This window comes from Pygoscelis adeliae, unplaced genomic scaffold (assembly GCF_000699105.1).
Source record: "Pygoscelis adeliae isolate BGI_AS28 unplaced genomic scaffold, ASM69910v1 Scaffold282, whole genome shotgun sequence".
Classification (NCBI taxonomy): Eukaryota; Metazoa; Chordata; class Aves; order Sphenisciformes; family Spheniscidae; genus Pygoscelis; species Pygoscelis adeliae.
The window spans coordinates 2337282-2364888 of record NW_008824352.1 but is presented as its reverse complement, the minus strand read 5'-3'; the positions used below and the strand labels follow the sequence as shown (position 1 = coordinate 2364888).

General features: G+C 38.4%; 1 protein-coding gene across 1 annotated transcript in view; it reads left to right on the top strand.

The window, feature by feature from the left end:
- The window catches only part of GTF2I (general transcription factor IIi), an 80093-nt gene that overhangs the window by 22390 nt on the left and 30096 nt on the right, over nt 1-27607 (top strand). Inside the window, exons 4-14 of the mRNA XM_009319308.1 lie at nt 2052-2186; nt 2617-2800; nt 3011-3039; nt 4215-4263; nt 4973-5016; nt 6437-6514; nt 13793-13852; nt 17611-17673; nt 19396-19497; nt 24312-24377; nt 27573-27605. Coding sequence (XP_009317583.1) covers nt 2052-2186; nt 2617-2800; nt 3011-3039; nt 4215-4263; nt 4973-5016; nt 6437-6514; nt 13793-13852; nt 17611-17673; nt 19396-19497; nt 24312-24377; nt 27573-27605 — 843 coding nt within the window. The remainder of the gene's footprint in view (nt 1-2051; nt 2187-2616; nt 2801-3010; nt 3040-4214; nt 4264-4972; nt 5017-6436; nt 6515-13792; nt 13853-17610; nt 17674-19395; nt 19498-24311; nt 24378-27572; nt 27606-27607) is intronic.

The following is a 27607-nucleotide window of genomic DNA, read 5'->3' as shown; positions in this document are numbered from 1 at the left end:
CCGGAATAACTTTTGCAGAGTAACTGGACTAATCCTACAGTATACTCCCAGCTGTGTAGGATGCAATTCTTGTACCGTATAACCGTTCCTCACCCTTCCTGAGCCATTTACCCTGTAAATACAGCCCCCTATCCCTCTTCCCCTCCAGGTCTTGTTGCACACGCCTCAGGCATCCCCTGTCCCAGAAGTAGCCTGAATCCTGCTGGGTGCTCTAGTAATTGTGGCGAGAGCTTCAACAGAGCCTCTAAGTTGTGCAGCCTCCAACAAGTGGAGATGTGCCCATCAGTGCTGCCAGGAGGAGATGAATGGCTGCTAGGTTTGAGGAGTTGTGCAGAGCTCTTATAAATCTGACTGTCTTTGAGACTTGATCTTGTTTGTCAGACTTGATTGAAATTGGGCAACAAATGTGGGAGCGATTAGGGAGGCAGATGCATAATGTGAGCTCAAGAAAATAGATAAAAATAATGTAATAAAAAACACCGATAAGGTTTCTTCTAGTTAAGAAGGAAAATCTCTATGTCTTTTTGTCTGCTTTTCATTTTAATGGGAAGCGAGCAGAGTTGTCATTTTATTTTTGTTTTGCTTATTATTTTTAGAAAGTGTGGGTACACTTTTGGGAAGCTACTGGGAGTAAAGGCGTTTTCAGTGAATCAGTCTCTTACGTGGAAAAAACCCACCCAAAAAGTGACACTGCCTGTAGCCATAAGTGGAAACTAATGTCTCTTATCCCTGAGTCTCCAGGCAAACCTTATCAACTGTCATTAGCTAAGCCCCTGTGTTACGGGTAAATAATAATATTCCATTTTTGCACTATTTTTGTGTTATGGTAGGCCCTATGATATTGCAGAGAAAGCAAAAGAGCTGGAGAGCTAAATGTCACGTGGAGGTGGGTTTCTAGGGCACAAAGCAGACGTGTGAGCTGTAGAGGAAGGAAGAGGTTCTCTTTTAAATGAAGATACGGATTTTTAAGGTGATAAATGCATTTTTGCTAAAAGCATTGCTGCTTCAGCTCATTTCACAACTGACTTGTAATCAGTTGTTCAAACTGATGTTTGTTTTCTCGTATTAGCCTAGAATTATGATGCCAGCAGTACTGGTAATGCAAATTGCAGCGTTTCAGACTTACTGCTGTGCTTGCTCACGGTGAAGTCATGACACAACTTCAGCACTGATCATTCTCTTGCACACAGGAACATAGATCTCCCCTGCTTTTCCTTCATATGCAGACTCTCTCTGTTGTTTTCCCCTATTTTTGCTGGGTGATTCTCAGTAAGTCTTTGCAAGAACGGAATGATAAGAAAGGAAGGCTGCCACCCGAGACGATCACTTCCGTTTGCTTTTTAATATTGAAAGCGTTGTTATTCCCTCACTCCTTTTTGCAATGACTTTTGCTCAGAGACTAGAACAAGGCATAGGGCTGAAATCTTCTCTGTTCTGCGTGATGATGGCTGGTTTGCAACTCCTTCTCTTCGGCAATAAGAGATGTGTACTTGCTTTTGAAAGATATAGGAGCTGTTGTGGCAAAAGTCAGATCCCTTCTATAAAAAGTTCAGCTAAGCACATACAGCATAAACAAAACAGGATATAACATAACTGCTGCATAAGACATCATGCATAGTGCTAGAGAGCTCTGGGACCCTCCACACGGGCATTTTACCTTTTTCCTGGTGACTGTCTTGGTCCTTTTTTTCTTGGCAGTTTTGCATTTTATTTCTACTGTATTATCCTCTCCTGAGATTAACACTGTTTTCTACCTCTTCGTGCCAAAAAAAGCCTGCTTGGATGTGTCTCTTAATTCATCATTCTTACACCTCACAGGGTGATATTTACAAAGGTTGTAAGGAGGATATAATAATTTTGGTGTAAATTTAAATTTACTCATTGCTCATGTACATAGCTAAGTGCATTTGCTTCTGAGGCAAGTAAGTTCTTATGATTTTCTGGCAGGAATCCTTCCCGAATGTCTATAGTCCAAACTGGAGGGACTAGGTACTGGGAGTTTTAATAACTGATTGTTTTATTTTTGTCTTATTCTTATAAATAACTGCCAGGTGTTACAGAAGAGGAGAGGGCTGCAGAACTGCAGAAAACAAAGACTGTACCACCTGTAAACAGACTGACGGTGGATATTGTGGAACTGGAAGCTCTCAGAAAGTCTGTGGAGGACTTTTTCTGCTTTTGCTATGGTGGGTGCTTTAAAGTCTTCTAAATAGCTGTTCTGGATTTCTAAATTTTTATCCTAGTTGGGAGGAAAGTACTGCATGATTTTCCAACTATACTGCTGTTAAGGTGGTAAGTTTAACTTTTAGTAGCCAATTCTAAAACATACATATATATTGGATAGTTTTCTTCTTGATGCGTTTTGTGGGATGTGATTTGAGGTTATTGCACAGCACAGCCCATTTAGTTTTCTTTCAAGAAAGCCTCTGTATCTCAGTGGGTTCAGTGCATGTTAATGCAAGCAGTAGTTGGTTTCCTGTAGAGATTTGCATCTGCACCTTGCTTTCGCTCCAGTACTCTTCAAAGTAAGAAGTTTTATGAGGGACTCGTCCTTTTGCTAACTTGAGTGTTCTTGACCTCAAAACAATCTCTTTTTTTTTTTTTTTTTTCCCCTAGGTAAAGCTTTAGGAAAGTCAACAGTGGTACCTGTGCCATATGAGAAGATTCAGAGGGACCAGTCTGCTGTGGTAGTGCAGGGCCTGCCCGAAGGACTCGCATTTAAACATCCAGCAAATTACGATGTTTCAACCCTGAAATGGATTTTGGAAAACAAGTCAGGGATCTCATTTATCATCAAAAGGTTATTTGCTCTCTCTCGTGCTGGTCTGTCCACTTTGGTTTTGTACTTAAATTAAGTCCAATTAATTTTAATTTTTAATTAAATACATTGCAGCCTGTTTCTCTTAAACAGGAGTGCTCTCTCTTTACTTCTTTACACTACGTAATGTAGTGTAACATTAATGATGTCTTTACTAAAGCTATGGGTTTTTCTTTCCATATTTCCACACAGGCCTTTCCTAGAGCCAAAGAAACACCTAGGTAAGTTTCTACTTACCCAGACTAAACAGAAACAGATCAGGATTTTAGTTTAGATAGCAATATAGATAGAAGATTTGGTCATGTGGATAAAGTGGCAAACTGTACAGAAATTCCTAGACTGTCAGTTGCCTTACTTATGGAACTATAACCTGTTCCTTTATGTGTTCTGCCAGGAGCAACTAATTAGAGATAAATTTGTTCTATTGCATTCTTCATCCTTTTACTGAATTTAAATTTAATGTGAATTGGATATTATCCTAGGGAAAGGAGAAGCGAACTGATGAAGGACTGTGCATTGCATTTGTAGAAGATGCCAAGACTTTGCAGTGCTCCATATTCCAATACATGGCTGATTTTGGCATTTATATCTCATTTTAAAAATTGATCTAATCTTCTGAAGTGGTTAGGTGTTGCAGTTCCTATGAAAGCCTCTATATATGAAAAAATCTGAGCTAAAGTGAGTTTTTTAAAACTCTGCAAAGATTCACTCTAGCCTAGAAGAAATCCCTTCTCCTGTTCCTTTCATGGAATCATTGCTTTATTTGCAAAATTCCTGTATGTGAGGATTTGTTTTATGAAGAGGATGAAGCAATCTCTATAGGAATGTAATCACTTTCTGAGGTGAAACAGTCACAAGTTGGTGCTGGATTAGTGAAATTTGAAATGTGTTGCCTGTGCTCAGTAAGAAGACTAAAGAGTGGGAAATTACAGAGATTCTGGTAATAATATATATCTGTTGAAAAAGCAAGGCAGGTTTTCAGCGTGGTAAATTACTTTCTATAAACATAATCTGTTTGTGTCTAGCTGTAATTTAGGACTAAGCTGGAATCTCTATAAAACAATCCATTTTCTTTTAGCAGAAAGAAACCATCTTCTTTAGGTGGAAGATCTGTTTAACTTTGTTTCCCAGGATTTTTACTTAGCATCATGAAAGACAGCAGTGAAAAGCATGGTGATACGCACATTTGGAGCAATTTTATATTGGTGTTCCTTTATAGATTAATAAAGCAATTTAACGAGAGATCTCGCCTTCATATCTGTGAATACAGAAAATATGCACATATGCTTGCAAAATATGAACAGGTTTTTGCTTCATGAAATCAATGTTACATTTTCAATTTGTATTTAAGGTAAATGGAGTACAGGAAATTAAAAAATTGTCTTTTAACTTTCAGGAGCTCATATGACAGAATCTTCACATTCAGTTATACCTCCAGGTGGAAGGTGAATTTAAAATAATGTATTTTTTTTGTTTCAACTATGTATTTTCATATAGTTTATCTTTCTCTTAATGTGCTTTTTCTATCCAGCTGACCTTTGGATGACTTTTGCTTGCCTGGGATTATAAAAAGCATGAAGTTGAATTTTCTCTTTCTTTTGACCATTATTTGTGGGGAAACTGTTACGAATTAAACAGATGGCAAAGTTTCCCCTTGGTTTAATTAGTCCAATGAGTGGTTTACTTCACAGTCTGTCAGTCAGGGATAAGTTTGTCATGTTTTATGATATGGAAGTGATAGGGAACAGATGTAATGTTGCTTCCTTCCCCCTCCTCGATTAAAAAGTTAAAATACATTTTTTTGTTAGTAAATGAAGAGATTCTATATGGAATAAATAAAAAATTGGTTAATGTGAAAACAGGGAGCAAAATGGCAAGTGTTTCTGTGCTTCTGAGTTTGCTTCCCATTAAATGGTAAACATGCTTTGAATATTGTGTATGTCCCGAAAATGTAGGGATGGGAGATTCCTGGCAATTCCCTTGAGATAAATCAGATAAGCTAAGATGCAGGCTTTTTACTTTTGTGTTCCTAGTTCGAAAAAAAATACTGGGAAATTGATTTTACTTGACAACGTGTAAAGCTTGAGGAACTTTCCAGAAATATGATACCTGTTTTTTATAATGTTAATGTGCTTGATTTGTTTATTTTTGTAGTTGTCCTCCTATTCAAGTGAAAACGGAACCAAACGAGGATTCTGGTATGTTCCAAATTTTGCCCTTATTTGCAAAAAAAAAAAAGAACAATTGGTTTCTGTTCATAAGGCTGAATTCAAGCAAAGATAGGAAGCTCCAAGAAAAAAGCAGCAAAAAGACATCCTTTGTGAGAAAGAAAAACCTTTTCCTTAAAAATGCCCACTTTTCAGTTTGTGTTTTTATCAAGTACTTAACTTAAGCCAAATGTTTCCATTTCTAGGAGGAGGAGATTTGTAAAATTTTGTAGACTAAAATAATTTATCTTTGTAAATAGTTTAGTTTTAAATGGAGAAGAAGAAAATCCTCTGTTTTTTTATTTTGTTCCAGTTCAAGATCACTTTATCCCTAACGGGGAGAGGAAAACTTGGGTTATTTGTTAATATTACTAAACTATTGAAAATGACAGAATGTCCATTTTATAGCTAAAATGGAAATAAAATAGCAAAGTGTGTTTATTGCTTGTTAAAAAAATGACCAAGCATGCCTAAGTTCCCCTGCAGGTAGGACGCGATCCTGCAGGGCTCTGTGATCTGCAGCAGAGCAATGCTTAAGTGTACGCTTCGAGAGAAAGGCAGGAATAATCCCATTAAAGCCAATGAGACGACAGGTGTGCCTGGAGATAAGCCTGTGACTTTCCCTTTTGTTGGGTTGGGCTGCGCTACTCAGCATTTTGTATAAGAATTAAGTTTTTATATTTAGTCCTGGTTTTTGCTCTAGTTCTTTGTGCTTCACAACTTTAAACTTGTGGTTGGGAACCCTTCATGGTTAACATTTAGCTTAACGTACACAAAGAGTTAACTTGAGCTTTTTGTCAGGTCAGTCCCAAACTCTTTCCAGTGCTGCTTTCTAGGCTTTTTAAGTAATTCTCCTTTTGTTGGAATGTTTTGAAAACATTTTAGGGAATGCTGTGAAGGCTTAAGGAGGGGATAGTTCACTTGAAGGAAGCCAAGAGCAGTTGAGGACCTTTGGTGTTGCTCCATCAGAGCACCGTTTGATGCAGACTGTATCTGAACTTGGCTGTACAGAGGAGGGAGCAGGAACAGGTCTAGAAGTACTTTCAGCACAACGAGTGTTAAATTTTTTTTTTTTTTTTTTTTTTTGGCTGTGGTAGTGGGCAAAAAGGAAGGAGACCATTCTTTTAAATTCTTCAGATCCAAGACAGCATTTGCAAGGATGCCTAGTTTGTAGGGAAGCATTTAAACCTGAATCCCTTCTGACGGTGACCAAACTGAAACCAGCAGGTCACTTTGTTACCATTGGTTTAGCTCAACAGTTGTTTAGTGTCTCAGCACCTGAAAATAATTTTTTGTTCTTTTTTTTTTTTAATAGAGACCAGCTAGGATTTTGGTGGGTGGTGGTGGTGGTTTTTTTTAAGAATCTGGTTATTACTAGCTTCCATATTTGATTCTTTTGTTGCTTCTACAGGAATTTCTTTGGAAATGGCAACAGTAACAGTGAAGGAGGAATCAGATGATCCTGACTACTATCAATATAATATTCCAGGTAATGATACTAACTTTCATAAGTGTTTATCTCATAAAAGGGTTGATTGCTTAAGTGTTGCGCTCTCTGTGCCTCTCTTTTTACTTATTCTTGGTTGTTAAACTTGTAATTACTTAGCTCTGTTAAGGTACAACATATCCATGCTGGCTATGATTTAAATTATTCTGAAGAATACCAAAAGAGCTAAAGTACAACTTCAGCATACCCATATGTATGTGTTTGGGCTGAGGGAGTCTTCTGAACTGGTTGGGTTTTTTGTCTAGAGAACAGCTTGGATCTTTTCTTTAGCTTAAAGTTTCAGTAATTTTCATAGTATATCAATTCTCTTGTATGGAATGACCAATATGTGTCAAAATTGTATTGAAAGGTGTATATAGACAAAGCTAACAACGTTCGTGAGGTGTGTGACTCAGGCTCTGTATTTTTTTAAGGTATCTCTCAGTTGCTTTGCCTCATTCCTATGTGTCTGGTTAATACTGCACGTTAACCTCAACTAGGAGTGAAAAAAAGAAATCATTACTTCTGTAGCTTGAGATGAACTGTAATTAAGAAGTCCCGATTATAAATGGCGATATAAAATAACTAGAACCCTAAATTTATTATTTCAGCCTGTTTGTATTTGTCCTTACGTTAACTGAGCAATACAAAGGAACACAGGCAAGCTGCCACGCGTCTCTGAAGGATAGCTGCATGCTCAACAATGACATGCACATCAGCACATCCTTTCATTTTGTAATATTGTATATTACTGAGATAACATTTTTGTGTGTGTTTAGACACAAAGATTCTTGAGATTATTTTCTAACGTGCTTTAATAACTAACTACAGATTGTAGAATCAATATTCTTGTATTCATAGAAACCTAGAACAGTTTGGGTTGGAAGGGACCTCTAAAGGTCATCTAGCCCAACCCCCCTGCCGTGGGCAGGGACATCTTCAACTAGATCAGGTTGCTCAGAGCCCCGTCCAGCCTGACCTGGAATGTTTCCAGGGATGGGGCATCCACCACCTCTCTGGGCAACCTGTGCCAGTGCTTCACCACCCTCAGCGTAAAACATTTCTTCCTTCTATCTAGTCTAAATCTACCCACTTTAGTTTAAAGCCATTCCCCCTTGTCCTGTTGCAACAGGCCCTGCTAAAAAGTTTGCCACCATCTTTTTTAAAAGCCCCCTTTATTGGCACATCTCAAGTAATGTACGAGCACTGTTCAGAGAGATCTTAACCATACGGCATAGCAAAATGTCACCACTCAAGTTCAGAATTTGAAAGGTGAATTCTCTGGTGTTAGGATTATCTTTTCTTTGTATTTGTACATTGCCTAGCCTCAAGGGACGGGGGGAGGGTTTACAGGCACGATATAATGTAGTAAAAATAGATACTTTTTTGGAGACAATCTAATCATTGTTCCTTCCAAAGCCCAGTCCTGTCATCTTTTTGCTTTTCAGGCCCTTGTGGCTTTCCATTTCATGCATAAAACCAATGTCAGAATTTGGCCAATAGCCCAAAGTGTAATCCAATGCCATTTGAAGAGTGTCTGTACTGAAATTGCTTCCTTACAAAATAGTAACCCATTGTGCTGCAGCGTGTTTGTCCGAGCTAAAAAATCCCCTTTATACAATGTGCTTCCATAGTAAAGTCTAAGCAATGTGGATTTGGAGGGGGGATTTCTCTTGTCTTTTACAGAACTCTAAATCTGCTGATTGATGAAGAGCAATAAGTATCTTTTTCAGATAAAATGATGCTTGATTAATAACTCCCCCTTTTCCCCCTCCCAGTGTAGTCCTCCAGATTTGCATTTAAAACGAGGCAAAACTGAATATGCTGGTAGAAGGGATGGGGTGCTGTGAGCTAAAAGAGATGTTACCATGTCACGTCATGCCACCGTCCCTGGAGTAAAGCAGCTTCCCCTTCGTTTCTTCGAGTTGCTGATGCGCAGATTCAAGCCAAAGGTTGTACAAAGTGCAGAGAGCTATGAATTCAAGAGGCATATAGGGGTTTGTGTGTGCATGGTGGTGCTGTGCAGAGAAGTGAACCTTAGAAAAGTACAGTTATCTGAGGTGTGCTCCTGAGGGGTGACGCAAGTCTGCCCAAGCATTGCCTTTGTAGAGCTGTGCTGCGAAATAAAGAAAATGGCTAGGGTCATAGTTCTTACTAATATACCCTACAGCAAAAGCCAGGCTTATCGATTTATGAGAACAGACAACTTAACTGTTAGAGAACAGCAATCTGCTTGGGCCTTCCTGGAGAAAATGATTTAGTGATGAAATTTCACAGTTATTGTTTTTCTCTGAGTGTTTGCTTCCTCTCACAAATCTGTAATGCTGACCAAAGTGCTGTGTGCCTTGGTGGCACAGGAAATTCTCCCGTTAATCAAACAGGGGGAAAATTATACCTGGGGGTGGACATTCTTTTAATTTCTTATTATCTCATAGTAGGTTGCAGCATTTGGACGTTGCCATAAGTTAATACCGAATTACAAATTTAGAAATGTTTTAGCAATACACAGTAAGAAGACTGAGAAATAGGGACTTCAGCCATCAAAAACTTCATGTGGGTGTTTTGACAGAGTATTAGGGGCAATTTTCCATCAGTGGGCACTTGCAGTATGGCAGTAGGTGGTTTTTTTCCCAGTATCCTGGACAAATGTGAAAGTCACTGCAGTGTTAAATGCTTTGGGTGACACCAAAGACAACCTGTTCTGGAAGAAAGGTCCAGATTTTGACTGTTGACTAAATGAGGAAAAGGACTGAGCAGAGATCTGCAGGACTAAATAACAAATACTGGAGCATTCTAGCTATCATAGTTAATATTTCTGCATATGCCTTATCTATAAGTACCAGTTATTATGGCTCTTATGAAAAGAAATGTTAGTTAAAATGCTGTTTCTTAGTTTAGTGGTTGAAATGTGGTTTAGTCCTTGAAATGTGCTTTGTACTCTTAGATTAAGCATATTACTATGCTGTGGGAATAGATCTGTTTCTGTGGCTGTTGCAGAGGGACCGGCATTCATTTCTGCCTGAGCTCCAGACCAGCTGCGTATGTGCAAGGCCTGATCCTAAAACCAAGTAGGAGGGCGTGTGTTCTGTACTGTGTTATTGCAAATACATCTCTGTGCCCGTAAATCCTCCTAGCTTCTATACCAGCTTCCTTGCATTCAGGGGACCGTTCAGCTGATGCATAAATGTCTTGTAAAGTAAGAGATGCATCTTGGCGTGTTACTAGAACGCTGTCTACAAGACCCAGGCTATCTTGAAGACTTTTCCTGAAAAAAATCCGGTCAGAATACCATCAGTGCCAGAATGAGAGCAGCTCTGAATCAATTAAGAGAATAGAATTAAGAGCTATACTTTTTTTTTCCCTCCATTTGCAAAGAAGCAGGAATATGTTAAGAAAATTCCTTGGGGATATGTTCCATCTTCAATCCTCTTCATCAGCTCAGAGTAAAACAAAGCTTTTTGGAGACATAGCCCATGCAGAACTGAGTAATTTGCTGACTAAGGACCAAACATTTCCTGAAAGAGGCATGTTATCCCATGAATTTTGTGGATGCAAGTCTTCAGTTACCACTGACGCCTCGAAGTTAAAACAAAGAACTGGAAGGAAAAGAAGGAAAAGGCTGTAAACAATGTGTCCTGTGAATTGGCTGGTTCAGCTTATAAACCTCTGTCTAATGAACTGACTGGTTTAGCTTATAAACCACTTAGAGTGAGTAAACAACTGCCTAACATCTTTTCTCTCTAAAGCACCATGTGGTTGAACAGTGCTATCAGTCTTGGAATTTCTGGAAATGTTAGAGTGAGGCAGTTAAAATATAGGACATTCATCCAAAACCAAATAAGATTGAAAATATCTTCTGCTGGAAAAAAAGCCCAAAATGGGAAAGTAAACTGTGCTTTTATTCTCACTCTGGGATGTTGAAAGTCATGAACAACTTTTAGTGTGTCTCTAACAACAAAATACTTCTCCTTTGGAGATCTCCCAGAATACTAGAAGTAATGTCCATTTTAATGGGGCTAAAACTGTAAAGCTAGGTTGGCAGTACTCTAACGTCCATAATGTAAGACTCGGTGTGTAGATATTATCTTAAACCAAGAAATTCCAGAGAATATATCAAGAAAACAAGCAAGCATGATGTTGTGCTTCCTAAAGGCATTCTGATACTACCCTGTGTCATGGTTTAACCCCAGCTGGTGATTGAGCACCACGCAGCCGCTCGCTCACTCCCTCCCCAGCGGGATGGGGGAGAGAATCAGAAGAGTAAAAGTAAGAAAACTTGTGGGTTGAGATAAGAACAGTTTAATAATTGAAATAAAATAGTAATAATAACAATTAAAAAAGAATATACAAAGGAAGTGATGCACAGTGCAATTGCTCACCACCCACCGACCGATGCCCAGCCAGTCCCCGAGCAGCGGCCCCCCCGGCCAGCTTTCCCCAGTTTATGTACTGAGCATGACGTCCCATGGTATGGAATGTCCCTCTGGCCAGTTTGGCTGTGCCCCCTCCCAGCGTCTTGTGCACCTGCAGCCTGCTCAGTCGGTAGAGCATGGGAAGCTGAAAAGTCCTTGATTTAGTGTAAGCATTACCTAGCAACAACCAAAACATCGGTGTGTTATCAACTTTGTTCTCATCCTAAATCCAAAGCACAGCACTGCACCAGCTACTAGGAAGAAAATTAACTCTATCCCTGCCGAAACCAGGTCATTACATATTGTTGACATTGCTGCCATCTGTATAGTGAAAAAAAAGACCAAAAAAATGAGCATCACTGATGATGTTAATCCATGAGATGATAAATCTGTTGCTTCTGCCAAGTGGCACAGGTTTGGCTGTGTAGTGTTAGGTCATAGTCCATTAGAAACTGAGGCTGAGGGATTTGAACTCAGTGTAAGTAAATGGTTTTACCACTGTGCTTGGTTCTTGCTTTTCTTGGTAATGAGATGTGTATGTATCTGCCTGTAATGCGCATGAATGCGGTAAAGTGGAAATGTATTTTCTTTTTTTAATATCTCCTGGTGTAGAACTTTCAGAATTCTTTTAAATTTCACTTTCTAGTCTTTACTAAATTAAGCTAGCAGAATATATTGTTTTACACTTTTTAATTTCTGAAACAAATTCTGAAAGAACAAACTGTTCTTTCCTCTGTCAAAGCTTCATAATATATTAAAAAAAAGCTTCAAGTTTCATAAAATAATCTGTGTGGGTCACTTAAAAAATCTGATGGCTTTACTACATGTACTGTAGGTTTTATTGACATTAAAGATGAGGGGATTGAATTCTCTGTGCTTAATCCCAGGGGCTGTAAGCCTAGTAAGTGTATCTTTAACTAGAGAAATCTTTCTTCAAGTTTGAACGTGTCAGAGACTCCTATTTTTCCTTTTTTATTTGTGTCACAGCATATATTTGGCATGAAGATAATGTAATATAGAGACTATTGCAGGATATGTAGGTAAAACAATCCTGTCAGGATTTCTGAATTAAGGAATAAACACGAAAATATGTGCTTATAATAGGATATTTGCTTATAATGGAATGCATGCTTCTGTGTGTTTGTGTGTTATGAATTATAATAATTGCATGTTCAGAAGAGTTCTTAGGAAATTACTCTCCCATCTAGCTGCACACACAGAATACGCTTACTTAAATAAAAGCAAATTTAGTCCATGGAGATGTTTTCCAGTACGCCCAGGGAGGCTGTGTTCTATTCCTACTCGCCCATAACAGTTGCAAATCACACTGTTTTGATGAGCATTTCTTCTCGTGTGGCCCAGAGCACCACCAGTCTCTCTGGCTTCTGCCTTGCTCCTTTTCTTCCCCGCCGCTTTTTCCCATCTTTGGGCTTTGGTCTCGGCTGTGCCAGTACCACTCTTCTGGAGCCGTGCTTTGAACCAAATCGGGGAGCTCCTCTGAGTTAAACAGACAAATAGGAAAAAACCTCACGCCCCCCCACCCCGCAAAGAGAAAGTGGCAGGAGCGGGTTAAAGCAGCACTTACTGAAAGGAATGCATGTAAAATAAAGAATCTTGTATAGGGTCCTCACTTGAAATCCTGTTAATTTAAAATCCCTTTGAAAATCTGAGCAATCAAATTAGGCAGAACTGTCTCAACCGAATGTTATTGTAACCACCTCATAATCATCATGTTTTTCTTTTAAAAATTTAATGCCTAAATATTAATTTTCTTGACTAACTTATAGTATTTGATACTGTATATGTACCTTCAGTTGACTGAAATACTCATTAAGTCTGATTGTGACAACAGTCTTTTCTATCTTGTCTTACTTCCTGTGTGTATGAAATAATGAGTTTAAAATATTTCACTTGCCTTATTAGTTAACAGTAGCTTTTTCTATTGGGAAGCTATTAATATTTGTTGTTGATACACTTTTAAACCTACCTCCAAACGGCCATAATTTCTGGGGAGGTATATGATCTTCTGCGGATTGCTTTTGCAAATGAACACAGCAATGATTTGATTTATGCAGAATAATTAGTCCAAATCCTTCAGTGCCAGTTAGTCCTATGCATGCCCGTATGCCACACAGAGCATAGGTGTATAAAACTAGCCTATTTTTGTGGTATAGAATGATCTCTTGCTCAGTGTGAAGCCATTTGTGCTGTAAGCAGTTCACTCTTTTCAGTGTAACTGCAGGAGTGCCAAAGCATTAAGCAGTAGGATTTTAGGGGTGTTAATTTAATCTTTTAAGTGTCATTTGTGTGCTGCTTTCTGCAACAGCCTTTTTAAAGCAGTCCCCATATAGCCATCAAAAGAGCTGTTAGGATGAAAAGCAAACAACCTTGAAGTGTCGTAAATGATTTTAATCTCTCTGAATTTGTCTGTTTAATGTAGGTAGAAATTTTAAAGTCAAAAAGGACTCCCTAGGAATACAAATTTTAACAAAGAGGAAAAAGAGTTAGCTGATTAAAAATTCATTGAAAAAAGGCAGAACCATCAACATTTCATGTTTTAAAATTAGTTTATTAACACTAAAAAAATTGAAAACCTACTGTTCTGCATGAGTCTCTGACTGTTGAATAGTCCAAGAAATGCACCCCCCTCCCAGTAGCCCCTCAACATTTTTATTCTGTTGAACTGGATGAGTAAGGATTTATATATTCTTAATATTTCACACGGTCTTTCCTAAGTTCAACATTACAGAAGGTATGAAATGAGCATATGATATATGAAGTTAAGAGTTATTTGGCAAATTCCTCTATGGACTGGGAAAATGTGTTTGTTGTGAGACACAATTTAAAAGCCGTTCTCTTTGTTCCCAAGCAGGCCCTTCCGAAACGTCGGAGATGGATGAAAAAATTGCTCTTGCAAAAAGTTTCACAGGTAGATCTTTTGGTTGTATTTTTCTCACATCTGTTTTGGAAATTGAATGTGTGAGTTTTACTTTTCAAGGCTCTGCTTCCTTGATTTGAAGTGAGAGTTAGGGTCTTGGAACTTAAACTTCAACAGAAATGAAAATTTCAGTTGCTTTAATTTTCAGGTGTCCAAGTAGAGAGACATGTAGAAGGGAACCTCATTTCTTTCTTTTCTAAACTCGAAAAGGAACATCAGGTTGATCACTAAAGCACTGGTAATTTGTGCGAGTCGATATGTTTCTCATGAAATTCAGTCTGTTTCATAACTGGTTATAAAGTTTAACAAACCTCTGCTTGTGTATTATGAGTACAACCTGATCATTTCTTTCTTTCAGCTGCATGTGAGGTGAATGGGTATATACAGAACAAATTATATGAAAAGCCTGTGTTTAGTGGATGGAGTTCCTTACTGTATATGAACAATACCTGAAATAAATTTACTCCAAAATTGTACTTTTTTTTTTTTCAGTTTCTTACAGTCTGTATTAAAAATACTGGTTTGCCCATTTGCAAACACTAGAAAATAGTATTCTGCATTTCAACCTGTGAATTTCTTTATAACGTCAGAGTGCTCCTGCTGTCATGAATTTAAGATTCAGAAATTGAGCCTTCTGTGTGTTGTTCATGTGAACATTATAGTTCTGGATTTTTCACTTACGAAAATCCTTGCTTTGAATAGTAGATGTTAAAAAGTTTCTTTTGTATTTTTATTATGGTATGTTTTTTACTTTATATTTGTCTAAAGGAAGCCACCAGGGTTCCGATTGCAGTGAAGGAACAGATGTGGAAATACCGGTAGAAGGTTAGAGATATGAAATGTTTTTCATGAGAATAATTTAACATCATTGGATATTTTTTTTTTCAGAAATATTTGAAAAGATGGCACCTTAATAAAAGTTGTACATCTTCTCCAACCATACTCTTTCCACATTTCCACAACATTGGCTTTTGGGGTTTTTGTTTTGTTTTGCTTTTAATCTCCCAAATCGTGCCACTCTGTGGCTTACTATAAGCAAGTTGTGATGGGAGTCGTCATTCTTTTAAACCATAAATTGCATTTGTAAGGTGCTTGTCACCCAACATTTAACGCTTTGACATGATGTTAAAAGTACATCATTCTGCAGCTAGTTTCATTCTAAGCACCTGACTCTCAAACCTGAGCCAGGAGTATTTTTTGGATGTTAAGGCCAAGTTACGCTAGCAGCAATACTCATTCTTGCAAATCCCGTTAGTTTTGCTTTGAAGGTAAATATCACCATAGCTAAGGGTGCCATTACCTGAAATTTAAAAGCATTTCTCTTGATAATGGAGAATGAAGTTCTTTGCTCTTGCTGACCGCATTATTAATTCTACTTAGGTGAGAAGAAATGATCTAGGTACTTTGTTTTCCTAAGCATAATGCCGTGAGCTTTATGCCTGACCGTGAAGAGAGAGCCTGAGGAAAGGGATGTGTGATATGAAATGACCGAGACTCTGACTTTGCTCTCTTTTTGACTATGTAGAATTTTATAGCTACAGACGCTGAGTGTGGCCCTTCGTGTCAGAATATGGTTTTGTTACACACCCTTTTCTCAAATCTCTTCTCCTTTACAAGTTTCTGTAAGAGAGATGCTGAAATTTGCACCCTGGTTTTGCTGAATAGAATAAACCTGTTGTTCGTGAAGGTTAGTATTTATGAAAAGGTTTATAGGCAGTGATTAAAAATTGCAGGTAACAGTCTAACTTAAATTTCATTTGTTGTTTAAATAGGCATGCAGCGTAGGCAGTCTTGTCTGGATTCTGTAAAATAAAATTATTGCTGATCCTCACAAAAATGAATAAGAAAGAAAAATTGATGACAACGTTTGGATTTTATGAAGTCTTTGGTGTATATCCTTCTAACTATTATTAAAGAAATACATATAATAGGCATTTAAAGTTCTTCCGAAAGTCTGCCTGAAAGCTACAGACTGTGATGCAGAAGATCTGCAGAAATGATTGTTTTCTGCAAAGAAAAACATCAGAGAGATGTACAAACGTATCTTTTGGTGTATATCACTGGGGGTATTCACTGTTTTTCCCCTCCAGTAACCTTGACAAGATGGTGAAAAAGGGAGTGGCAAAATTAACGTGTGCCTGGAATCCATCCCCCAGATTGATATTGATATGGTATTGATTGATACCTGCTGATAAAGGCGTCTGAGGTCTTAGTGAGATTGGATGAGTGGGGAGCGTGGTGTGATTGAGATTCAGCAATCAGAAAGTTAAGGTTACGTGCATCAGAAGAAATTGTTTTAAACTGAATGAAATCACGTTTGAGAAACTGGAGACATGGCCAGTGAATGACGACATTTAGAACTGTGAAGAAGGCTGCTGCTTAGGAGCTGTGTGTATTTACCTAAGATCAAAAAATACCTAGTGATGATAATACTTTGTTAAAAAAAAATACTTTAGTGTTTAAAGCAGTTGGTTTAATATGGCTTAAGAAGTAATGTCCCATCTGGGAGTTTTCTTCCAGAACTTTGTTGCCATCTGCTTTGACATTTTAGCATGTTTCTCTTAATTATGACTATTTCTCAGGGATTTGGTACTGGACTAGATGGACCATTTGCCAGTCTTTGTGGCTGTTCTTAAACTTCCAAAAATTGTGGGGGTTTTTGTTTGTTTGTTTTAAAGTTTTCTGATGCTCTCCAAAAAGGTTCCAAGTGATCAGTTGATGTGATAGTTATTTTTATGACCATACTTTATATTCACGTCTACTAAAAGACCATTACCTCCCAATTCTTTCCTTTTGTTGTGCTTTGCATTTGCTGCTTATCTACCCAGCACTCACGCTGGATTAGATCAAAACATCATACTATGTTTTCCATGAACTAGATGATATATTTGACGTAGTTCCAGTATACTCCAGTTAAGGTGTCTCAGTAGATACTGCTGCATCTCTACTATACACGACATCACGTGAAGAGCCTTTGAAACGGAGATTCCTTCAGGCTTGCTCCCCAAGTGATAGCATACTTCCAGCTTACAGAGATCTGAAAGAAGATACTCTTCAAAATGCACAAGTGCAGCATTACTCTGCCAAAATAATTAAAATATATTCCTTCATCCACTGCTACTTAGTTTTGAAATAGTTTCCAATATACTTAGCTTCACTTTTTTAAACTTTACTGCAGTTACATGCAAATTGCTCTTTCTCCCAGCGAGTGTTGATAGGCCTAATCCTGTTTATTAGGTTGCAGCAGACTGCCCCAACGAAAGCATTGTGATTATGAATTTCCCTCTCATTTTTCACTGTTGGCCTTGCAGCCTGTTATGGAAATCATTATAGTGCAACGACTATGAGGCTGTATAAATGGTAAAGACATACATCGTCTGTAGGGGCACACAGACTTTGTTCATATATTTTCAATAATCCTTGATAGCAAAGGGAAAAATATTTATGATTGTATTAATCCTATTAAGCCAAGAATAAGGAATTTCCTACTATCATTAACACCAACTCTGCACTGCTGCACACGCAGTAGATTGTGCGAGTATAATCCCCACCTCCCTGCCCGTGTCTAGAATTGCTTAAAGGCTTATGGTAAAATATCTTTGCTTCTGTTTTTGTTGCACACTGTGAATGCAAAATGTTTCAGTGAGCCAGGGGACTTCTTTGACAAGTGTTAGTTTAAATACAAAAATCACAGAGTGTTTGGTTAAAAATCTTTTCTGTGTTCATCAGTCCTGCTTTTCCCCCTTCAGATTCCTCCCAGCATGCCCCTTCAGAAACAAGTGAGGATCCTGAGGTCGAGGTCACCATCGAAGGTTAGTTCTCCCGATCATTAATTTCAGTCTGTTGGGCGTTTTTATGTCCAAAAAATGTTTTACAATGCCTGCATTACTTGGCACTGAATAAATAGGATTATGTGCCAGTGTTGACTGCAGTTTGGGTCGTGCACTGCTTGGTAAACATACCTAGTCCAGAAGTCCTATAAAACCACAATATACTGAAGCATATTGGACTTACTGGGCTGGTTTTGAAATGATGTGTGACAGAGATTTGCATCTTTCACATATTTTTCAAGCATAGGTAGTGAAGAATGCTCATTATTTAACAGCCATTAATTTAGATTTTAAAAAGATTTTACAACATTCATTCTGAAGAACACATTGTTTTATAAGCACACTGTAGTTATATAAAATTTCTAGTAACACTAGCTTCTGGGAAGAATTGTACCATAACAGAAATGATGTGTTACAGGTGGTGTAAGTGAAGCTTCAATTTATTTGTCTAATATAGATAAATATGAGATAAAAACCTTTGTACTTACCACCTCCCTTTCTCATCTAAATGGCACTAAAGCCACTAACCAATGTCCACGTTGTTTTCATGCTAGGATGTTGGTTGGAAGCCAGCTGTATTTCTTGCATTTGTGAATTACATGTCCTGTAACTGCTTTAAAACATTTCTGAGATTGGCTTTTGCAATGCTTGCTTGTGGAATGGGTAAGATTAAGACCACCAAATTAGCAATTTAGAAATTAGGCAATGCATTTTAGGACAAAGTTGACACTTCTGGCATTACTTTCACCTTTTTATAATCCAGCAGTAAAATAATTCTTACATTACCTCAACAGAAAAGGTAATAAGAGAATAGTTAATAAGTTCTGTGTGTATGTAAAGGCCTTTACCACAAAATTAAAAATGCTCTGAAAAGGTTTTCTCTGACAGAGTATAATACAATTGCATAGGTGCAAGAGATGTCAATATGTAATACTATTCTTCCTAAGTAAACTATACCCTTGGTGACCTGGGCAGATGCTATTTTGTATGTGAAATTAAAGTTATTTTTCTTTGTCTGCTTTAACCATTTCTTTTCTCTAAGGTTGCAGGTATTGGTAATTGGACAGTCTTAAAAACTCATTAACTGGTAGGGAAGATAGTGTTTTGGATTGGGAAGTGACTGGCTAAGTAGCAGCTCACTGAAAAATACCTGGGGTTTGCAGTTTTCCTCCTCTGTCTGTTTGTGTGTGTTTGAGGTAGGGCTGACCTGTTAAATGAATTTCAGTTACATCCATCAGTTTTACATTGGTTTGAAATTGGTTTTGGCACCTTTGAGCTCTTCAAGATAAAACTTAGGTACTGTGTTTCAAGACTTATTAGTGGAAGGATACTTCCAATTAGATAAAAAATGTAGTCTGTGTCTGCACAATTTATTTCCTGATTTCTTTTGCTGTTGTGTGGTCATTTTATGATTATGAGATGTCCAGTCATGTTTCAGAACACAATAGTGTTTTCCTTAGGAAGTACAGAAGAAGCTTTGCTTTTTGTGATCTTATGCCTTGTGCTGGCTCTCTTACACAAATTGTTCCTACACAGGCCAGTAGCTTTCTCAAGTTACTCAGATAAGTAATTCGTTGCAAAATTTAATGCCCTGATAAAGCACAGTTCAATACTTGCATTAGAGCTTTGAAATTCAAAGCAGTTCCAACGTTGCACATAAGTTCTCTGGACATTAAAACAGTGATATCTTTATGTTTCTTCAAGATGATGATGACTACTTGCCCCCTAACAAGAGACCGAAGAACACTGAATCAGCTAATGAAGCTGCCAATACTGGGAGAAGAAAAGTGAGAGAGTTCAATTTTGGTAAGATAAAAATGAAAGATTTTTTGTCTCTCTGCTTTGTTTTATAAAAAGGCATTAGACAATTTCACACTGCAGGAGTGAGACACGCCAGTGCTAGTATTCATTGAAGAGCCTAGGGCTCTTTGTAGATACATTGCAGCAGTATAATCATCATCATAGGCTACCTCTGTTGTTTATCATTATTCAAAGTGACCACCTAAATAGACACTGCAAGTAATTTAATAAAATAAAAATAAGTCCAGAGTTTTGTCAGCTGATTTCTTGGACAAGAAGATAAGACTGAATTTTCTAGTGTACTGAATTATGGCAAACCGGAGGTCAGGAGCCTGTCTAGCTGGTCTTTCTTGATACATGCTGTGAACAATGAAGATGTGCTGAGGGGAGCCACATTTGGGAAGGTAACCAAATGACTGTTATGCCGAGTAGCCTGCCTTGATCCCTGCGGACACACAAAAAGTTGGGGTCTCTTTGGTAGTGTTCTTTCACGATACCTTATGTAGAGTTCTCACCGCAGAAATGCATCCACAGACTGTAGTTATTCTGGTTAAAGATACTTCCCATGTGATTTGTTGCAGCCTCATACCTCTCCTTTATTTCTTGTTTTGGTTTGGTTTCTGGGCAGATATCCCATGAATCTGTGTACTTCTATAAGATTCTGCGCAATCAGGAGTATGTCCTTTGGCACAGTGTTTGAGATGTTTATTAGGAATGTAGGGATTTGAGGTCAATTGAAAAATCCCCATGGAACCTCTTCTGACATCTGTTTTGCGTGAAATGTTATTTCATGCTAATTTCAGCAAAAATGAATAAAACATTGTTGAGAGCTTTATTCTCAAAAGATCATTAATACCAATAGGCAGTTCCACACGTAGCATTAGTTAGTTTTGGTTGGGTCAGGAGCACATAATGGCAACATTAGTAGAGGAGAAGACTGAGCAGTTAATACTGCAGAAGCTTTTGCTAGAATATATTCCCTTAGTAGAAAACAGCATCTAAGCTTGGCAGGCCAGCAGTGTTTGAAGGGAATAAACAGTGAGGTTGATTAGACATGGAGAGCAAAGGTAATAAAATATTAGGATGATAAAAGTTTGAGTTGAGCTTGCAATGTTGAAACACCGGTTAAAGAACCATCTCACAGCTTACCTGCTCACTGTTGCTTCTGAGTTGACGTGGTAGATTATCTCTCTGGGCTGTTCTCAGGAAAACTTTGTTCTTAACGACCTGCCGTGCAGTTAGATTACAGTGTTTTGCAGCTCGTGGGTTATTCAGAGATCTTTATTCCTGGGCTTCCTAAATTGTATTGAGGTTATTGCCCCTCATATTCATTTTTGGGCTTCACCTACAGAAAGGGGTATTTCTCTACGGTGTTGCAAGGTTTGGTTAAAACACAAAATGAATGTGAGAAGCTTTGGAGAAATAGACTTTGTTTGCTGTAATGAAAAAAAGAGCAACTGTTAGTAGTTGCAGTGCGGCTGTTTGGACCGTTCAGAAGACTTTGCACCTTTGTCTAATGAAGTCTAATATTAGATAATCGGACAGGAGAAAGGGAGGTGTTTAATTCTATCATGAATAGCTGCAGAATGACAAGAGCACACGCACTCAGAAGACTGGAAAGGAGATACAGATGCTTGAGAGAGAAATCTGTCTCATCTGATAAGGACTTTCAGTATTTTACGTAACACTGATGAGATCTAGATGTTTGATAGCTGTGAGTTGGAGAGACTTCCTGTATGTCTTGATTGAGTCAGAGATCAGTACCCCGAGTGGCCTGAGAAACAGGGTGAATAATGTGCTGTGCTCTTAGTTTCATGGAAACAGGAAAACAAAGTGGAAAGCCAAATAATTGTAACCAGGGGGAGGAATGAAAAGTGTCTGGTAAAATGCTTAATAGAAATTGATCATCTTTGGGAAGGGAGGTTGGATTTCAAAAATACTTCTGAACCAACTATTTAAGGTTAAAAATACCTTTGCTGAAAGGAACTGATATTGTCAGTAAAAATCTCATCCCACAACGTTTTTTTGCTTTCTTAGAGATTTTATCAAAAGCTCAGAAGCTTCAAGCTGTGTCTTGCAGTTGTGTCATACCATTTTAATGGGAAAAAAGTCCCCTTGGCTGTTATCTCACTGTGACAGTGATGGAAAGTGTGTATAGTTTTTCCCCGTTTTGACACCCTGTTGAACACAGGTTTTGCCAGCCTGCGGCATGCTTAGACTTGCTGCGTGTTTTCCATTTTATTTCCCCCCAGAGTACTGTGTGGTGTGTTGATGGGCATAGAATGTACCTGAGCATCATTTTGTGTGCGCTGTGCAGGTTGCCCCTACTGTAGTGGATGTTATCTGGAGCAGAGAATGGAGTGAATTGAAGAGACTGTGGATGGGCTGGGGAAGTTTTCAGGGTTGTTATTTAATTGGGATGGTGTTTCCCATGTATCAGAAGGTGTATATATAGGAACAGAAGGAAACCACCACTTATCTTGGTGCCTACAGGAAAACTAAACTGCTTTGTAGAGTGATTACCAAATCAGAATATGAGCTTAGCTTTGTGGTACGTCTTCAACTTTGCTACACAAGCACGAAGTGTGTGACAAAAGAATGTTTTTACAGTGATAGGTCTGAATCCAAGGGTTAATAATGCTGACAGTCTGATTAAAAATAATGTCAGTTACCTGAAAACCCCTCTGAATTTTGTCTCTGTAGCCTAACTTGGCAATTTACTCATAAAATACAAAAGTAGCTAAAAAACAGCGTGCTGATCAAAATGTGAGCCAGTTTATAATTTTTTTCAATTGCCTATTCTCTGTGTATCCACCATTCCAAATAAACATGCCTGTTTTGTGGTGTATTTAATCATTAATCCCTGTAGTGTTTCCATTGGAGGGAGAGGGGCATGGAAGTAGTTGCTTGAAAATATCCACATGGAATATTTGGCCAGTGATTGTGGGGTTTGGTAACTGAGAAAAATGAACCCTTGACAACTTAATGGCCCCTGTAGGAACACTCTCGTGAGCACGCTAACAAGCAGAGGGAGACCAGGCTGGGTGGGAGCAGCTTCTCCTAAAATTGCAGAACGACCAATATTCAAAACAGTATTATTTGTATACTTTTATACGGTTGCTTTGTAATATGGCATGACATTCTTTCTGGCTGTTCTCTCTCTGACGAAAACCAGCCTGAGTTTTAGAGGAGGTTGTTTGCTGAGTCTGCCTCAGAGCTTGATGAACTGAAGGGATCCCAACTCTGTGACGCTTTCCCCTGGGTTAGAATCTGGAGTCACGCAGGTGCCTTTCAAAAACCTTGTCCCAGGACCGTCCATGTGTGTTCACCAGCTCTGTTGAGTAAAGCGGAGTTTCCCCTTTAAGCCAGTAAATTCTGACTCGTATTTTCCTGACTCTTACTGGTAAAGCTGCTGTTAATCCATTGGTCTGCAGGTCAACACAAAATGCAGTTGGTGGTTGTGCTGGAATCAGAAAGAGCTTCATCTGGCTATACATCTGAAATTAAAGAGGGCAATACTGCAAGGTTGAAGTGACATGGGAGCAGAAAACGTTGAGCTCAAGACATTTATCAGCTAAGAAGCTGTGTACTACAGGATAGCAGTAAAAAGGGTGGCAGAAGCAATTATATAGATTTATCCACACGGATGTTATTTCAAAATATAAACAGGTTAATTGATGTAGGTGATATGCCAGGTCACTAGAATGAAGAGTTTATGTCTGGGTGAGAGGCAGTGTGCCAAAACACCCTTTCCCCTCTAAACAAGGCCTTATTCTTGCCCACATCTGAAGCATGCTGTTCTCTTGATATCCATGAAGTTACATTTAAAAACTATAAGCTTAAAAATGCCACCAAAGTTGTATATGTTGGTCTGAGAATGAATATTTAAAACCCTTTCGATACGGACTCGAAATTCCATCCTCTCTCTTGTCTGATACAAAGATTTTTTGACAACTGGCAGTGTAACAGCTTGAATGGCCTCATTTTTTGACCTCTGCAGTTACTAGATTCAAGTCTTTAGTGTAAGAAATAAGCTGTAAGTACACTTGCTTATTAACTCATTCATAAAGGCCAGCCAGCATCTGGTACCATCTACAAAAGAGTTATGGCATTTTCCTACACACATTGAGATAGTACAAAAAGCTGTGAAAACGTGTGCGCTCTGTCACAGGCAGAAAATTAGATGTTAAAATTCCGCCGTTTAATCCAGCTCTCCATGGAACACACGATTGGATTTGGATAACTTCTGTCTTGCAGCCTGCATCTTCTTTCAGAAATAGGATTTATGGGGATGTTTTGCAACATCAGGACTTGGAGAAATACTAGATTAAGGTAGAGGATGGCATGATGCCTTCTGAGCCAGATAGCTGTACAGATTTGCACCAAAACAACTTCATGTACTCGCTGTAAGCTTTATCAAGTTTCACTAATTAAGCTTTTCAGCACCCGGATTTAGATAACTATCAACAGCGGCTGCAAACTGACTTTACCCCTGATGGTAGTGAGAGCTGCTGACCGAGCCGTCAAAGAGAAACCATTTTTGGAGTTACTTTAGCCTGGTTTATGTCCTTTTATTTTTTTTAAACTTGATTTAACATCTGCACAAGTTTTGGAGGTAATCTCAAACATTTTATTCTATCCTTTTTCTTTCTGAAGGTATCTATGTATTTTATGGTATAGCCTATACCGTACTCCAGAGGCACCTGTATGCAAGTGAGCAGTAAAAGCACACTGCATATTTCAGTTAGGGGTAACACAGATTTTACAAGAGATCCTCAGTTCCATTTGTACTCTGACATGTCCTTCTCTTTTCTTTGCAGAGAAATGGAATGCGCGAATTACAGATTTGAGAAAGCAAGTTGAAGAGCTGTTTGAAAAAAAATACGGTATGTGTTACGCTCCTTTCCAAACAATTGCCTCTAGTCCTTTGACACCGTAAATCACAGCTCTTTGGCATGCGTCTTGTCATTGGCTCAGGAGCACACCAGTACTGACAGCACCAAGGGGTTAAACATTATTAGAAGACCTAAAACTGGGGAAAGTAGCTTTTTTTGATGAGCAGAGCAATTTCAAAATTGGGTGCTTGTGTTTGGCACCTAAGCGCGAAACTTGATTTTATTTTTCAGTTGTGCTCAGTTTCCTGGAGTTCCAGTGTGCTCATGTCTGGGGCCACCCACATTTAAGAGAGCTGGCCTTTCTTCTGTAATTACACTGGGTCCTTGAGTGAAATAGTCTTTTAAAATGGCTCTGGGGAGAGGTTTACCACTGCTTGATTGTTCCTTTCTGATTATGATTGATTTGCAGTGAAGCAACAATTACATGTTAATGGTTCTTGGAGAGAAAAAGAAGCACATGTGTTAGTCTTTGGAATTTGTCTCCAGATGTTGCACCTAGACATATTTCGTGTCCTCGTATCGCAGGCTGAAACAGCATCAGCAAAAACGTCAAAATAAATGGTGGTGCTCCTGCGGTGAAAAGTGGAAGTGCTTTCAGAATGGACCTTGTGATGTTGGAGTTACTACATGTTTTGGGTGTGGCTATCATCTGACATTTAAACAGCCCACTGAAAGCAACTCAGACCAAGTAAAAGCAGTTCACAATCTGATTTACAGTATTTTAATTGCTCTAGAAAGGAGCATCATTCTTAGTGAATTGCTTTAATTTTGGGTTTCCTGTTTTGCACGTAGCCAGCCTAAAAATCTCCTGTGGAGTCTGTTGAATACAGAGCTATTCCTGACTTTCCATAGCAGGCCAGATGGTATTAAATTATCCCCTTTTTCTCTGTGGATGACAACATTTCATTGATTCAGAAACCAATTCCGTATCGGATTCCAACTCTTTCTATCTGTATGCACATGCAGTTTTGCATTTACTGAAATGAGTTATGGATGTCAGAATTCCCAGAATGCTCCTCAGACTTGTTGGCTTTTGGAGCTCCAAAATGTTTTAGCAATGTCAGTCATTGTCATCCATTACAACTGACATGTCTGAAAATATATTTATTTTTGTGTTTAGATGTAAACTAGATGGGATTACTTTTTATACTGTAAACACAAGATAGTGTCTCACAAATACAAACTCATTTATAAAAATGAAACCTATATTCAATAGGATTTCTATGCAAAAACATGTAAGGTTCCAAATCTAAGAAGCCTCACTGCAGACTGCGATGGTGATCGTGTTCTTAGGCTGTCTGAAGAGTATTTGCTAAAACATTTGCTGATTTAAGAGAAATAAAGACTCTCACTTGTAAAATCTTACCTGTTGTTAGTTACTTATTTAAACAGACAGAATTTTTGTTACTCTGAAGCTGTTCTTACTTGATGCTGTATAGTGATCTAGATTTTAGTGATGTTCTTGATCTTTCTTCCTGCGGCTGACTGTGGTTCACAAACGCTCGTTTCCATCTGGATTTGTTATGCTTTTTCACCACCTGCCACAACAGCCTCCAGGGCTGAGAATAATTTTATTAATTTCTTGGAAGATGTATGTGACTGCAATAAAAATCTACTTTAATGAAGGACTGGTGTGATACACAGCAGCTCTTTTGGTGATTGTTCTGCGGCTCCTTTGACACAGGTTTGAATAGGGTTTCTTTAGCCTATTTGTAAGCGTCATCTTCAGGTTCGTGTCCCTCTCTGTACATATCTCTTCTCTGTCTCCAGTTTTGGCCGCCTTATATTTGGCAGTTGAAACCAAGTCTAGTTGAAACACAGTTCTTCTCACAGTGTTCTAAAATTCTGATACTCGGTTCTTGTCAGAATATAAGACTAAGATACATACAGTATTTTCAAAGCTTTCCTGTTTTGTGATAAACATACCTAAAACTGTTCTGCTTCCAAGTGGTTGATGGAGTATGTTACCCAAATGCCTTTAAAACCTAAATTGTTGTATTGCTTTTAAGAACTTGTGAGTTAACGTGAGCATTTTGTATACACCGATGTCTGAACCACTGGCCACTTTCACGTTACGTTAAGTTGCTTGAAAAGGTGCCCTGAGTAGTTTTGCTTTCAGAAACCCTTTCCACAGCCCCACAGACACTGGGGCTCCGACCTTGCCAGCCAGCTCAGGGTGCCGACGTTCGTGCCTTGCTCGCTCTCAGCTCTGACAACAGAGCCCAGCTCCGAAATTGCAAACGTCCAACGACTGCTCCCACACGAAACTGCTCCCATCACTGTACTCTAATTTGGCCTTAGCTTGGCCTTTCTCTCCACAAACAATTTTTTACATCTAATTTCCATAGCAAAAAACCAGAATGTACCAAACTATTTGCAGACCACTCAGATGGTAATAGAGAATTCTTGTTGCATGGCCTACAAAATTAACGTACCCTTGTGAGTATAAAGCAATTAGCCCACTTGGTAGTTGCAATCCATCATGCCATTCTCCAGTATTTGCCACCCTGATAAGTGTATTGATATGATTACGGTCCTCATAACTTAAAGAAATACATTGAGGTTATTTTCCAGCGGTGGGTGAATCAGTTATTTGCTTTTCATTTGCTTCAAAGACTTTATTAGTAGGGTCATGCTTTTTTCCACATTGTTCGAAGTGTACTGTTTATTTCAACAGTGATTCCTTGGATTTCTAAAATACACTGAAGGTTTAGGAATTCACTCAAAAGAAGAGATGTGTGCCCCTCCTCCAAGGCATTAGTGACTCTTCTAAGCCAATAGTATTAACAAACAATAATAATGAGAGCTAATGAACTGAAACATGCTTTGTTTATAATTAAATCTAGACAATTTCATCTCTCAAAATGTGCTATTAAATAAAACCAAAATACTGTGAAACTTCACTGTAACAGGTGCAGTCTCTGTTATTAAATGTTTACAGAGTAAAGGGAGAAGAGGAGAATCTGCATATGTATGCAGGTCTGCAGCTTGTTTACTGTGAATTAGAGTGATTTTGCTATAAAACAAAAACAAACCCCCACAAATACGAATGCTTGCATGTTGAAATGTGCTGAGGGGCTTATTGCCTGTCTGCTAATCTTAATGTTTTTCAGAGTGATACCAAACAGATAATTTGAGTAGAGCCACGAGCTACTCTAATGTTTTTATTCTCCTTTTTTCTTAAAGCTCAAGCTATAAAAGCAAAAGGTCCGGTGTCTATC